This window comes from Pleurodeles waltl, chromosome 8 (genome assembly GCF_031143425.1).
Source record: "Pleurodeles waltl isolate 20211129_DDA chromosome 8, aPleWal1.hap1.20221129, whole genome shotgun sequence".
Taxonomy (NCBI): Eukaryota; Metazoa; Chordata; class Amphibia; order Caudata; family Salamandridae; genus Pleurodeles; species Pleurodeles waltl.
Window position 1 is genome coordinate 319,835,392 of NC_090447.1, and position 15,254 is coordinate 319,850,645.

Here is a 15,254-nt window from a genome sequence, read left to right on the forward strand (position 1 = left end):
AGATTAAATGCTACTAGTGGGCCTGCAGCACTGGTTGTGCCACCCACTTAAGTAGCCCCCTTAACCTTGCCTCAGGCCTGCCATTGCAAGGCCTGTGTGTGCAGTTCACTGCCACTTCGACGTGGCATTTAAAATTACTTGCCAAGCCTAGAACTCCCCTTTTTCTCCATATAAGTCACCCCTAATGTGTGCCCTAGGTAACCCCTAGAGCAGGGTGCTGTGTGGGTAAAAGGCAGGACATGTATCTGTGCAGTTATATGTCCTGGTAGTGTAAAACTCCTAAATTCGTTTTGACACTACTGTGAGGCCTGCTCCCTTCTTAGGCTAACATTGGGGCTGCCCTCATAAATTGTTGAAGTGGCAGCTGCTGATCTGAAAGGAGCAGGAAGGTCATATTTAGTATGGCCAGAATGGTAATACAAAATCCTGCCGACTGGTGAAGTCGAATTTAATGTTACTATTCTAGAAATGCCACTTTTAGAAAGTGAGCATTTCTTTGCACTGAAATCTTTCTGTGCCTTACAAACCACGTCCGGCTGGGCTTGGTTGACAGCTCCTTGTGCATTCACTCAAACACACCCCAAACACGGGGTACTCAGCCTCACTTGCATACATCTGCATTTTGAATGGATCTTCCTGGGCTGGGAGGGTGGAGGGCCTGCTCTCACAAAAAGGACTGCCACACCCCTACTGGGACCCTGGCAGACAGGATTGAACTGAAAGGGGAACTGGTGCACTTCTTAGCCACTCTTTGAAGTCACCCCCACTTCAAAGGTACTTTTGGGTATAAAACAGGGCCTCTGCCCTACCTCAGACACTTGCTGGAGAAGAAACTTGAACCAGAAACTACATCCTGCCAAGAAGAACAGCCTGGCTGCTCAAAGGACTCACCTGTCTGCTTTCTACAAAGGACTGCTGCCTTGTTGTTGGCCTGCTGCCTTGCTGAACTCTTGTCTGGCCGTGAAAGTGCTCTCCAAGGGCTTGGCTAGAGCTTGCCTCCTGTTCCCTGAAGTCTCAGGACCAAAAAGACTTCTCTTTTTCACTTGGACGCTTCGTGCGCTGAAATTGTCGACGCACAGCTTGTTTCGCGACGAGAAAAACGCCGCACACTGACGCCGATCGACGCGACGCCTTCGGGACGACCGGAACTTCGACGCACAGCCTCGCAAGGACAACGCCGCCCGACCTCCAGAGGAGAAATCGACGCGACGCCTGCGTGAGAGCGAAACTTCAACGCACAGCCCCGCAGAACGACGCGCAGCCAGAAAACAAGCAGGAGAATCCACGCACAGACCCGGGACATCTGGTAATCCCTGCGATCCACAGAAAGAGACTGTCCGCACGCCGGAAACGACGCACGACTTCCCCGCGTGAAAAATAATGACGCAAGTCTGTGTGTGCTGGGGAGAAATCGACACACACACCATTTTTCCACGCATCTCTTCTTCTGCGGCCCTCTGCGGAGATTTTCCACTCCAAAGCAGGTACTTTGTGCGTGAAAGAGACTTTGTTTGCTTTTTAAAGACTTAAGACACTTTATATCACTTTTCAGTGATATCTTTACAAATTCACATTGCAACTTTATTCGTTTTGACCTACAATTATCCTGATAAATATTATATATTTTTCTAAACACTGTGTGGTGTATTTCTGTGGTGCTATATGGTGGTATTGTATGATTTATTGCACAAATACTTTACACATTGCCTTCCAAGTTAAGCCTGACTGCTCGTGCCAAGCTACCAGAGGGTGGGCACAGGCTAATTTTGGATTGTGTGTGACTAACCCTGACTAGAGTGAGGGTTCTTGCTTGGACAGAGGGTAACCTGACTGCCAACAAAAACCCCATTTCTAACAATAACGTTTTGTTATTTTATTTTTCCTTCCCAGTCTGCTTAAAAAGCAGCAGGGGACGTTCCTCTGTCTTAGCGGAGGAGCCTCCCCTGGTTACCGGACTCACTTACAGGGTACTTCCAATTAATATTTTTAGAGCCCTGGCATGGCATGGCTTTAGAGCTTCTTTAACATTTTCTCTTACTAAAAAACACATAAAACACTGCAGGTTGCAAATCTGATTTGGTTCCTCGCTCTTGCTCCTTCCTGCCCTTTCCTATGCTTTCTGGATCTTCAAATAGATACTTCCAGTATATACTTGCGTTTATCTTGGTTTTAGAACCAAGAAAACCAGATTAAGTTTTTATGGAAATCACTGTACAACGGAAGTGGCATTACCTCTTACACCGCACAATGAAGTGGGAACAACATTATCAAAAAACAATGAAAGTTGAAAATCAGGAAGAGGAAAAACTGAAGCTATGTAAACTTATTACTGTGTCAATAAGCAAATATGGTTACAAGCACTTTTTATTTAGGAGGAACATGGAGCTTCCATTGGCCTGCGCAAACATCCAAAAATAAACCACCTTAAAAAAGTTATTTCTGTAGATACATTGGATATTATTTCTTACATTGATGTGAGTGTTTAGAAACACAGCTATCAAGAAAACAAAAATCTTTACTACACTTTAGTGTCGTGTCAGCATTGCTTCTATGATAGAAGCAAGGTGGCATGCACCTGAAAAATAAATAAATAAATAAATAAATAAATAAATAAATAATCACCTTACCCTCCCCGCGACTTGCTTTTCTAGAAGACTATCATGGGTAGTCTTTGTTCAAACCTGCTGTACTAGGTGGTGCAGTTGTCTTGGTACAATTCGAGCCAGGCTTTCATTTCCTGGCAATGGATGGTGTTCTACGAGAAGCAGGGGTGGGTTATCTCCATTTACAAACAGTATCCAAGTCTACGTCACTGACTGGTGATAAAACATACACAACCTCCTCCACCTTTTTACCACTCCCCAGAGGCTCCACAGCACTACTAGCAAGGCAGGACAAGAAGGGGAAAATGATCAAACGTCGAGAACCAATGGTTGAACTAGGAGGCTGAGGAAAAGTTGTACATTTAAAAGGTACCTTGGTAATTAGAAGATGGTTATGATTATCCTTGCCTTAATACAATAAGCATACAATTTTAACGCAGCTCAATATCGATGCCCAGGTTGAAGAGTGGCTTTTCATAGACGAAAGGTGAACCAAGTAAAGCTGCAGCATCACTTCTGTTGGTAAATTTACTGAATGATATTTCGGACATAAAAATGAACTGCAGTGCATTCGCTACTAGTAGTCATCACAGTCCATTTACAAATGTCAAACATGAACATCTTTCATCATAATAATATGTACCCAGCAATTGTTAGATGACCCAGATAAAAAATAATTAATGAATCATGCAAGCTTTGGATTATCTACTACACACAGGGGTCGAGGGCAGAGCACACCTGGAAAAATGCTTCTTACTTGCTAGACACTTAATATGTGAAGTACATTTGAACACTCAACAACCGACGCACCTCTCGTTTATGACACAATTGTATTGTTCACAGAGGATGACAAAATAGTTCATAGCATATGTACTCTACTTGATATGTTTGGGCGATAAGCTGCAGCTTTCAGCTAAAATGAATAGAATGGTTAAAAAATATGAATAGTATGAAAATCATTCTAGCGTGCCCAAAGTCATTGCCTTGATGCCACTTGTTACTGTACTATTTTTCATGTGCACTTCAGAGTATCTGGATAATTACTTGGAGGTTCAATGCGTTGCCTACTGAGAAGGAATGCACGTCTATAAGTACCTCCACTGTGACGCTTCCTACCACCACATTAGATCCCGCCCTTAACTGAAGCAATAACCCCCAAGCAACCAAACTTGCAGCAGAACCAACTCGATGCTTGCGGTGGCAGGGAGGAGGGCAGTGATGACGGGCATCAGTGAGAGCGAGGAATCTGGGGAAGAGCCTCCATTTAGAGCAGACTTGTCCTTAAGATATCTCAACTGCTGGCCTCGGGGCAGAGAAAGCATTGGTTCCGTATGGGGAAAGGATCCAGCAGAGGGAGAGAGCAGCAATGTATTTCCATGTGGATAATACTGGAAAGATGTCGTTTTCCATGAGAGTGAGGAAAGGATTCAACAGTGTTGCCCAAGAGCAAAGACGGGACCTTGAAATGAAGCCAGCACTGAGACTGCTCTCACGGTTCCCTACACTCCTGACAGAAGTGCAATGGACACAAAGGAAAGCAGAGTTCCTGTGTGAAATGCTTTCAAGCCTTCTCTTGTGCTCCAATGGTGTGAAAGCACATCCGGATTCAGAGCAGACAGGCCCCATCCATTCCACATTTACAGAAATACCTGAAGACTCATCGCTTCAAGTCTGGACTGGACTGTTCCTGTTGGAGCAGGACTAAGGCTGGTTGGTAGAACGTTGGTCCTGTGTATAGGGTCGGAAGAAAAACAGTTGCTGAAATGAATGCAGACATTTCATACATCATTTTGTTTTTCTCATCTCTTCAATGAACACCACGTTGCTGTACAGGCACTGTGTTGCTGGACACACTGACGATTCAACCCTTTTCCTTCAACACTCCTGATATCATCAATGTTCTCCATCCACTCACCTGGTCTCTGACTTCTAGATGTATTTAAGATATTTGTAAAGAGGAGGCCAAGCCACAGTGATAGCGGAGCACTTAATAGAAACCCAACAAATACAAGTGAAACTTAAGACTACTAAGGGATCCGTTTGCAAAGCAAACCTTTACCTCTTTGTTACGTCTTCAAAGGGTACTTTTTGAAGACTATAGAAAGAGAGCAGGTTTGTTTTATGATGGGGCATTTCAGGGAATTACATAAGTGGTTCCAAATTCTTAATGTTGCTCTCTCATTTTTACGATCATCTCCCCGTAATCTGCACCAATGTACAAATGCTTTAATCACCTTTCCTGGTTTAAAGTTCTATACCATACCATGTTATGTACTCTTTCTGCCCTTATGTACGGTATTTGTTTGAAATGTAAATGTGCTTGTGCCAAACAAATGAACAAATTACATGGTATCCCTCAACACCTATCACAATACCCCTCTTCGCCACAGAGGATGCCCGTTACCCATCCCCTCTGTTTTCGCACGCCCTATTATAAACCAGACTCTACTAGTTCCTGGATGTCTGTACCTTGATATTACAGGGAAGTATCTAGACTTAAAGCTTTACTTGGCCTTTTGATGGCTGTTCCCCAGCATAAAATACCCAAAGCCAGGTATTGCAATACATGTTCCAAGAACATTCTGTGTGGCAAGTGAGCCTTTCTCTCTTGGGCACAGAGTCCTGTAAGAGAAACGAACCTGCCATTGATATCAGACCAGGAAAGACTATATGAAGAGGCAAACATCAAGGGCTGAAGCAGGCCGGCTGTGTTCGCTGGATGGTGAGGGAGCTTGAGGTGGTCCTTTGCAATAAGGGGTGATAGAGAGGTCAGTCAAACAGCAGTGAACGTACTGTCCAGGGCCAGGAGTCGAGAAACAGAATAACAATATGAATGCCTTGGAAAAAACAGAGACGGATTCCTCTTAGTTCCCAGTACCTTGAGATCAGTGACTCCTGGTGTTGCACGCTGGCGAAGTCTGAGAGCTTCTCATACATGAAATGAATGGTTCCTGGACTAGGAAAATACACAAAAATTGTAATCTTGCACTGGGGGAGCTATCAAGAAGCCCTGCACAATATTTGTATTATGCAAGTGCTAAGGAGAATCCTAAAAGTAATAAAGAAGGATCATTACAAACTCAAAGAAGCCCTGAAGCCGATAGACAAGAAACAGGGGACTGGACCGGCAGAATTGAGAGGCAACACAAGTTCAATAGAAAGCTCACTGCAGGGATCAGGGGAAACACAATATTCTTACAGCAAATTATTGAAGCTAAAGCAGTTTCGCTGGGCTATGTTGTGTTTTTATAGTGTGTTATGTTATGGAGTTGTGTAGTGCTACACTGTGTTATGGTGAGTCACGATGCGTTATTTTAGGGTATGTTAAGTTACCACAGAATGCCTCAATGTGTCGTATCAGGCTACGCTGTTTTAAGTTAGGGTGTGTTATGATGTATAATACTGTGTTATAGTATGGCGTTATTTCATGCTGTATTTTAATGTGAAACTTATGGTGTGCTAGGTTGTGTTATGCTGTGTTAACTGTTTTTTCAGGCTGTGCAGCACTACACTGTGTTGTGTATTGCATGTCATGCTGCCCTCTATTACAGTGCAATATGTTTCATGCTGTGCAATTGTGAGAAGGTAGCCTCTTTCTAGCCTTGTTACCCCCACTTTTGGCCTGTTTGTGAGTGTATGTCAGGGTGTTTGTCACTGTTTTCACTGTCTCACTGGGATCCTGATAGCCAGGCCTCACTGCTCATAGTGAAAACACTATGTTTTCAGTAGGTTTGTTATGTGTCACTGGGATCCTGCTGGTCAGGACCCCAGTGCTCATAGGTTTGTGGCCTATATGTATGTGTCACTGGGACCCTGTCACAAAGGGCCCCAGTGCTCATAGGTGTGCATGTATATGTTCCCTGTGTGGTGCCTAACTGTCTCACTGAGGCTCTGCTAACCAGAACCTCAGTGGTTATGCTCTCTCATTACTTTCAAATTGTCACTGACAGGCTAGTGACCATTTTTACCAATTCACATTGGCTTACTGGAACACCCTTATAATTCCCTAGTATATGGTACTGAGGTACCCAGGGTATTGGGGTTCCAGGAGATCCCTACGGGCTGCAGCATTTCTTTTGCCACCCATAGGGAGCTCTGACAATTCTTACACAGGCCTGCCACTGCAGCCTGAGTGAAATAACGTCCACGTTATTTCACAGCCATTTTACACTGCACTTAAGTAACTTATAAGTCACCTATATGTCTAACCTTTACCTGGTAAAGGTTAGGTGCAAAGTTACTTAGTGTGAGGGCACCCTGGCACTAGCCAAGGTGCCCCCACATTGTTCAGAGCCAATTCCCTGAACTTTGTGAGTGCGGGGACACCATTACACGCGTGCACTACATATAGGTCACTACCTATATGTAGCTTCACAATGGTAACTCCGAATATGGCCATGTAACATGTCTATGATCATGGAATTGCCCCCTCTATGCCATCCTGGCATAGTTGGCACAATCCCATGATCCCAGTGGTCTGTAGCACAGACCCTGGTACTGCCAACCCCTCAGACAGGCAGCTGCCCTCCTGGGGTCCAGCCAGGCCTGGCCCAGGATGGCAGAACAAAGAACTTCCTCTGAGAGAGGGTGTGACACCCTCTCCCTTTGGAAAATGGTGTGAAGGCAGGGGAGGAGTAGCCTCCCCCAGCCTCTGGAAATGCTTTGTTGGGCACAGATGTGCCCAATTCTGCATAAGCCAGTCTACACCGGTTCAGGGACCCCTTAGCCCCTGCTCTGGCGCGAAACTGGACAAAGGAAAGGGGAGTGACCACTCCCCTGACCTGCACCTCCCCTAGGAGGTGTCCAGAGCTCCTCCAGTGTGCTCCAGACCTCTGCCATCTTGGAAACAGAGGTGCTGCTGGCACACTGGACTGCTCTGAGTGGCCAGTGCCACCAGGTGACGTCAGAGACTCCTACTGATAGGCTCCTTCAGGTGTTAGTAGCCTATCCTCTCTCCTAGGTAGCCAAACCCTCTTTTCTGGCTATTTAGGGTCTCTGTCTCTGGGGAAACTTTAGATAACGAATGCATGAGCTCAGCCGAGTTCCTCTGCATCTCTCTCTTCACCTTCTGATAAGGAAACGACCGCTGACCGCGCTGGAAGCCTGCAAACCTGCAACATAGTAGCAAAGACGACTACTGCAACTCTGTAACGCTGATCCTGCCGCCTTCTCGACTGTTTTCCTGCTTGTGCATGCTGTGGGGGTAGCCTGCCTCCTCTCTGCACCAGAAGCTCCGAAGAAATCTCCCGTGGGTCGACGGAATCTTCCCCCTGCAACCGCAGGCACCAAAAAGCTGCATTACCGGTCCCTTGGGTCTCCTCTCAGCACGACGAGCGAGGTCCCTCGAATCCAGCGACTCTGTCCAAGTGACCCCCACAGTCCAGTGACTCTTCAGGCCAAGTTTGGTGGAGGTAAGTCCTTGCCTCACCTCGCTGGGCTGCATTGCTGGGAACCGCGACTTTGCAAGCTACTCCGGCCCCTGTGCACTTCCGGCGGAAATCCTTTGTGCACAGCCAAGCCTGGGTCCACGGCACTCTAACCTGCATTGCACAACTTTCTAAGTTGGTCTCCGGCGACGTGGGACTCCTTTGTGCAACTTCGGCGAGCACCGTTTCACGCATCCTCGTAGTGCCTGTTTCTGGCACTTCCCCAGGTGCTACCTGCTTCAGTGAGGGCTCTTTGTCTTGCTCGACGTCCCCTCTCTCTTCAGGTCCAATTTGCGACCTCCTGGTCCCTCCTGGGCCCCAGCAGCGTCCAAAAACGCCAAACGCACGATTTGCAACTAGCAAGGCTTGTTGGCGTCCTTCCGGCGGGAAAACACTTCTGCACGACTCTCCAAGGCGAGAGGGATCCGTCCACCAAAGGGGAAGTCTCTAGCCCTTTTCGTTCCTGCAGAAACCTCAGCTTCTTCTGTCCAGTCGAAGCTTCTTTGCACCCGCAGCTGGCATTTCCTGGGCATCTGCCCATCTCCGACTTGCTTGTGACTTTTGGACTTGGTCCCCTTGTTCCACAGGTACCCTAGATTGGAAATCCACAGTTGTTGCATTGCTGGTTTGTGTCTTTCCTGCATTATTCCTCTAACACGACTATTTTGTCCTTAGGGGAACTTTAGTGCACTTTGCACTCACTTTTCAGGGTCTTGGGGAGGGTTATTTTTCTAACTCTCACTATTTTCTAATAGTCCCAGCGACCCTCTACAAGGTCACATAGGTTTGGGGTCCATTCGTGGTTCGCATTCCACTTTTGGAGTATATGGTTTGTGTTGCCCCTATCCCTATGTTTCCCCATTGCATCCTATTGTAACTATACATTGTTTGCACTGTTTTCTAAGACTATACTGCATATTTTTGCTATTGTGTATATATATCTTGTGTATATTTCCTATCCTCTCACTGAGGGTACACTCTAAGATACTTTGGCATATTGTCATAAAAATAAAGTACCTTTATTTTTAGTATAACTGTGTATTGTGTTTTCTTATGATATTGTGCATATGACACTAAGTGGTACTGTAGTAGCTTCACACGTCTCCTAGTTCAGCCTAAGCTGCTCTGCTAAGCTACCATTATCTATCAGCCTAAGCTGCTAGACACCCTATACACTAATCAGGGATAACTGGGCCTGGTGCAAGGTGCAAGTACCCCTTGGTACTCACTACAAGCCAGTCCAGCCTCCTACAGCAATTGTGTGTGATAGGGTGAATTATGTTTTATCAAGCTGTGTTGTGTGCAATGCCGTCATCTTGCAATAGCATATTTTAATGTGTGTTCTAGAATGTTCTTCATTGTTAAGATGGGGTGTTTTCTGTTGTTCCAAGCTGTACTAATCTTTGGATGTTATGGTGTGGTACGCTGCATGTGCAATGCAGTGTTATGATTTGGTGTGTTGGGTACTGCTATATCCAGCTGTGCTGTATTGTGGTGTTTATTTTGTGTCAATATGTGCAATGAGAGGGTGTGTTAGTTTGTGTTGGCTGTGCAATGCCATGACAGGGTGTGTTATTTTGTATTGTGCTATTGAATTTTATGTTCTATTATGTTGAATTGTGCCAGTCAACACATAAAAAGAACAAACCGTGAGTCACATTACAAGCTACACATCATGTTGCATCAAAAGTCTAACAAAAAGGACTACTCGATGTCCTGTCACCAAAACCTGACAGGAACTCAAGTAAGACAATGTAACCATCCTAGAAATGCCATGGTCTCAATCGATAGCCCGTCCAAGCAATGGTAAAGCTAAAACTGCCTGTTTTCAGCAACGCATACTTAAAAATTGAGGGCTAGCTAAGGAACCACTCGTTAACACAGAGGCTTGTGTGGGACATCATAACGTTCATCCCAATATTATTATAAACATAAGTACGTTACTACAAGCTATGTGAAGAATGAGCGATTGCTTTGCTTCGAGATTTAGACTGAGCCAACACACCCTCCCCTAAGCACATGCGAGCATAACAACTGTGGAGCAAATGAACCACTTGCGAAGTTTTTCTAAATAGGGTGCATTATTACCATGCGCACCCCAAACCTCTCAGTTTGTTTACGATCGCAGAAAAAGCCAGTGCTAAAGATAAAGTACAGATAACATCTTTGCTTTCAAGAACAGAGCAGATGCAGCAGAGGAGAGTGTGGGAGTCTTACACACTGAAAGAAGCACTGGCAAAGCCAACAGGTCTGGATTGTGTGGGAAACCTCACTAAAATTGAAAAAAGGTTGCTGCAGTGATAAATCAAAAAAAAGCAACAACAAAAAACTGTTTTAAATATATAACGCCCCTGAGATAAAGACTGTAAATTGTGATTAATCTGTGTACGTTTGCGATGAAAGATACCCCTTCATGCACTGCAATGCAAGTACTCCATAGGACACCGAATAATACTCAAGACAGCTGTTGGCATGAGATGAGAGAGAAATACTCCACTGGGGACAGCCAAAGTCAACTCTGTGCATATTTTAAACAATTTGTAACAATGGGTCATAGACAGCTGTGCTAGCAAGCCAGATGCAGAATCTGATGATGCAGTTGCAGATAAAAGAACAAAAGGGCATTTGGCTGCACCTAGGCACTTACAGTTTTAGCAGATGAAGAAAATTAGTTTATAGCCTAAGGATAGCATTTGCCAAGATATCGCAAATTGTTCAAGTGAAAAAATCCAGATTTAGTTTGAAACCCAAGATTACAGGACCCAGATTTAGCTGGACTACAACTCAGTCAGATCACTTTAGCTATTAAGATCTTTATTTTAGCAGTTTATGTAATAACTCAGGGAGATTTAAAACAACTGTCAAAAATCACAGGTGCTGTTGCACGACATCTTTTTCTAAGTTTTTCTACCACAAATAAACCTGGATACACTTTGCATTAATCACAAGGTCTGAAATAGAAACAAATACCCGAAGCTCTGAGGCATCAAAGCATTGACAGTAGATGTTACCATCAGTCAACTGAGTGGTGCTTCTTTATTGTCCTGTGGAGGCTAAAGGGCAGAGATGGCCCCAATGTCATTCAAAACTGACCTTTTCAGATTACAGAGCCCTCTGCAGCACGCACATTAAAGAGCGTTCAGTTCAACTGCCGGCAGATAAATTATATCGAGTCCGCTGCCGAGCGTGTGACCCTCTAAGCAACGTTAACTAGAAAGAGAAGACATTTACAACTTTCAATGAAAAAAGTAGCTTTAAACAAATAGTGAGTGACTTCCCGGCACGCAGATCTTCTGAAATCACCGCAGGATTCGGTCCGTGTCTGCCTTACCCAATTCAAAACTTTAAAATGATTGACTGTGCCTCAGGCCTATCTTACCTTTTAAACTACTCTAGAAAATTAGACCTTTTATAAGATGGTATGTGCCTCTATATTAAAAAAAAAAAGAAAAAGTCACACCTAGGCGCACCTTGCATGTGAATTACTGTTTATACCTAATGTGTACCGTGAAAAAAAGATTTTTTTCCATCCAAACAAGCTAGAGGGGCTCACACCAACCATTTGAGCTGCGGAACAATCAGGCATATACTTAGGAAAGTACTAAATTAAGACCACTGAGGTCCGAAATACTCCAGAACGCTGAAGACCTTCCGTTAACTCCCATCTGTAACCAGGGCCTACGACATTTATTTTAACGTTGATATTGAACATGTACACAGTCCATATTTCATAGTGATTGTCTCGCTGTCTAAAGTATGATTTTCTGTCAAAAAATATTATTTTTCTCTGACCTTCAGAGCTATGATAGTCTGAATCCGTCTCCTTTGCTTCCTGAACGCAAAATATTGAGCAACCATTCCCCCTGGGAGTCCCACGAGGCGTAAGGACAAGGACTTCAGCTGTTACACGCCAGGCAGAGTGACGTGCGAGCCATCCCTCGAGTTAGACAGCCATCACTAAAGCATCGGACAGCTCGGGTAATCCTCGGGTGACATCGGACTTACCACATCCTCCAATAAATATATTCCATAACTAGGACTGCACGCATCTCATTCAAATAAAGCCAGACCTCGCCAAAAAGCAACATTGTTTTGACGACCTAGCACAAATCCGAAACAGACTAGTAAAATGCTGCCTTACTAGTTCTGTGGGCTAGGAAATAAACGTTAAGGCTGGACCCTGCGACACCCTGCTGAGGGTCAAGATAAATGGAATGTAAAGGCAAACCTGAAAGACCACAATGCAACCCGCGGCTAAGGGAGAGCAGAACAACTCGCTCTTTAAACTGCCTTCTTATTCAATGTTATTCTAACACTTACCGGGACCCCTAAATAAATGGACCCGGCAGCCCATTACGTTTGTATACTGTTTCAGAGCACGTCTACGGTAGCAGGGTACTCACTGCACGGGCTACCATTATAAACACATACTCGGCAACACTGGCATGCTGTATGAATGAGTACGGTTGTAGGACAGGACAACTTCCGCCAGTTTATCTATGGGCTTACGTCAAGCCGGCACGTGCCGTGGTGTCTGGGAGCCACGCCAACCTCATCAAAAGGAAGATTCGCCATCTCATCCTTAAAAGCGTAGGTTAACTTAACGGGATGGCGCTCCTAAGTTAAACACTCGGGCGCACCTCTCTGCTGACAGCTGACTCACCCCCGGGTATCACTGCAACTCGACGCAGCCAAACTCGTCTCTGTGAAGAACATTTTGCTGCCCTAGCCGTGTAGTGAGTCAGCAGTGCGCGCGCAGGGAGCGGGCTCGAGATGTGTCAACATGCTTTCCGTAGCACATTACGCTGTCTTCACCTTCTTGGTCCATGTGATGTCATGTGGGTGCAGGACATTTTATTGAAAGCGGACTTCGAAACAACCACTGGGCTGGGAGTAGACCAAGTCCGAACCGGGTGAGAACAGGTATTCCTGGGACTGGGGGAAAAGCTCAGTGCAGGGCTGGTAAAACACATGGCCCAGAGCGCAAAACTGAATAGTGAGAGGAAAAACCAGTGAGATGGATGCATCGTTTGAATGTATTTAAGCTACCAGTAGGTACAGGGAACTAAATTCAATCCATTTTTTTTATTTTATTTTATTTGCTGTACCTCTATAGGCAGGGACAACCACGTGCAAATCAGTCTTGGCCTTGCCACAAAACAGGCAGGTTATGCCGAACTGTCAGACCAAGTCCCTTCTGCACAAATACACAACCAATCACTGACAGGTCTTCCCTGACCTCATCAGTGCGGTGCATCTTCGACTCGGGCAGTATCTGTTTCTATGTGGAGAACAGAGGGCTACTATGATCGATGCAGTGAAGATTCAACACGACCTACTCAGACCAACAGCGAGTCGCTGCCTGTTAATCCAATGAGAACAGCAGCAGGCGGCCTTTAGAATGTGCTAAACTGCGTGACAGGGGCAAGAGGCACTTTATGCATTGAAGTGATAACGGTCATGAAATAAAATAAATAAAAATATGGAGAATGTGCCTGAAAGCTAGAAGATTGTTTTTAACCAGACACGGTTTATATTTGGGACTAGAGTAGGGGTGTTTTGACTCGGGCATAAATGTGAAAACAAAAGAGTGGTCGCGTGAAAAGAAAGCAGAATTTCATTCTTTGGCCAATTTAAGTAAGTCAATGAGCAAATTGTGATAAATTGAGACTGGAAATTATCCACGATACTGCTCAGATGCCGCATGGCCTTGCGGTCCTCAATAATAAATCGGAAAGCGCTAAATAAATACTGGCATAGAATAGGAATATCTTTACTATCAGCATACATTATTAGCCCAAATGAATCGGAATCAATCAAAAAGGTCAGCTGCAGGCAACAAAATAATAATAGTGTAAAATAAATCCACAAAAGCCCTCGATTTAAGAACAAATATTTGATATGTACTCAGAGCCCACATGTGGACCCACTGACTCCGCTCCTCGTGACTCGGCCTTGCGGCATTATTTCTTCTGGAGACTTTAAACGCGCGCCTGGGGCGTGTTTTATTTACGGCGGTTTATCATTGGCTATATTCACCTCACGAACGGTTAGTTTACCAAGCCACGTGTTTTGAATATGTACACCGATTTTTAAATTTCCCTCTGGACATTTCCTCACTGGAGGTAATTCGAGAGCAATGTATTTTAGAGATAAGTGGCCTATCCAAAAGGGGTCCGTTCATTCCCGCTGCTCTGTTTTCCCCACACCTGAGATATGGTCTCTACCTCGAAAGGGCGTTTACAAAAGGGGCTGTGTTTACCACTATAAAAATGACACCGAGAAATAAGGGCTCCCTCCTTAGGATTCAGCACTCACCTGGCGCTCAGTGAGGTTCTTGTCCGGCCCTAGCAGGTAGGGGGTGAGGAAAGGTTCGGACGGGCGCAGGTTGCAGAAGAAGCCATACAGGCAGAGCAGGGCTGTAGGCAGCATCCAGCCCGGGCCGGACAGCAGCATGGCTCTGCGCGCGGAAACTGCTCCCTCCAAATCCATCGCACAGCTTTCCGGGCGTATTTCCCCACTCCAACTACCAAACTACAAGGTCAGTTCACCCGCTGTTACTACCGGAAGCGGGACGAGGGAACGGAGAGAAGCACGAGACCGGCATCAGGTTCCAGGTCCTGCCCTCTAACTGCAGCTCCACTGAAAGAACCATGCGAGGACTCCCTTTGCATCACCAAGGCATGACCCGCCCTAGCAGGCTAGGATAGGTGCCACGGCTTGTACTGCAAGAGAGTCACGCCTCTTGCAGTGTGACACTGAGTCACGTGCAAATATTCCTTTGCACTGACAGGATGAGAGCGGAAAGTGAATGTAACTAATCCTCCAAAGAGAAGCACGGGGGCGCGTCTCCAAGAGGGACGCGATTGGCCGAAAACGCACAGACGTCGTAGCAAGAGTTAGAATCCAGAATTACCTACTTTGTATTGAACAACATGTTCTGGCCACAAGGACTAAAAGCCGTGACCCAGACGAAAGGGGTTTGGATTCGTAAGGCTGGCAAAGGATTGTAAGTATATGTGTAGATGCAGCGCTAGAGGTCAACATATTAACAGGGAGAGCCGGAGCATGATCTTAGAGACCGTGCAAGAGCCAAGCAATGCAAATATTTGCTATGTAAATCATATAACAGAAATGAAGTAAAATATGGTAAAGTCTCTTCAAAATTAAAAAAGTGTATTTCTTTAACACGTGAAAGCTTTAACGTTAATATGGCGCATTATAG

General features: G+C 45.3%; 1 protein-coding gene across 1 annotated transcript in view; it reads right to left on the bottom strand.

Annotated features, from left to right (window-relative positions):
• SLC19A2 (solute carrier family 19 member 2) overlaps positions 1–14,692 on the bottom strand; it is a 63,896-nt gene extending 49,204 nt beyond the window's left edge. Inside the window, exon 1 of the mRNA XM_069204170.1 lies at positions 14,348–14,692. Within this exon, the coding sequence (XP_069060271.1) occupies positions 14,348–14,521 (174 nt within the window). The 5' untranslated portion in view covers positions 14,522–14,692. The remainder of the gene's footprint in view (positions 1–14,347) is intronic.
• Between the last annotated feature and the right edge of the window lie 562 nt (positions 14,693–15,254).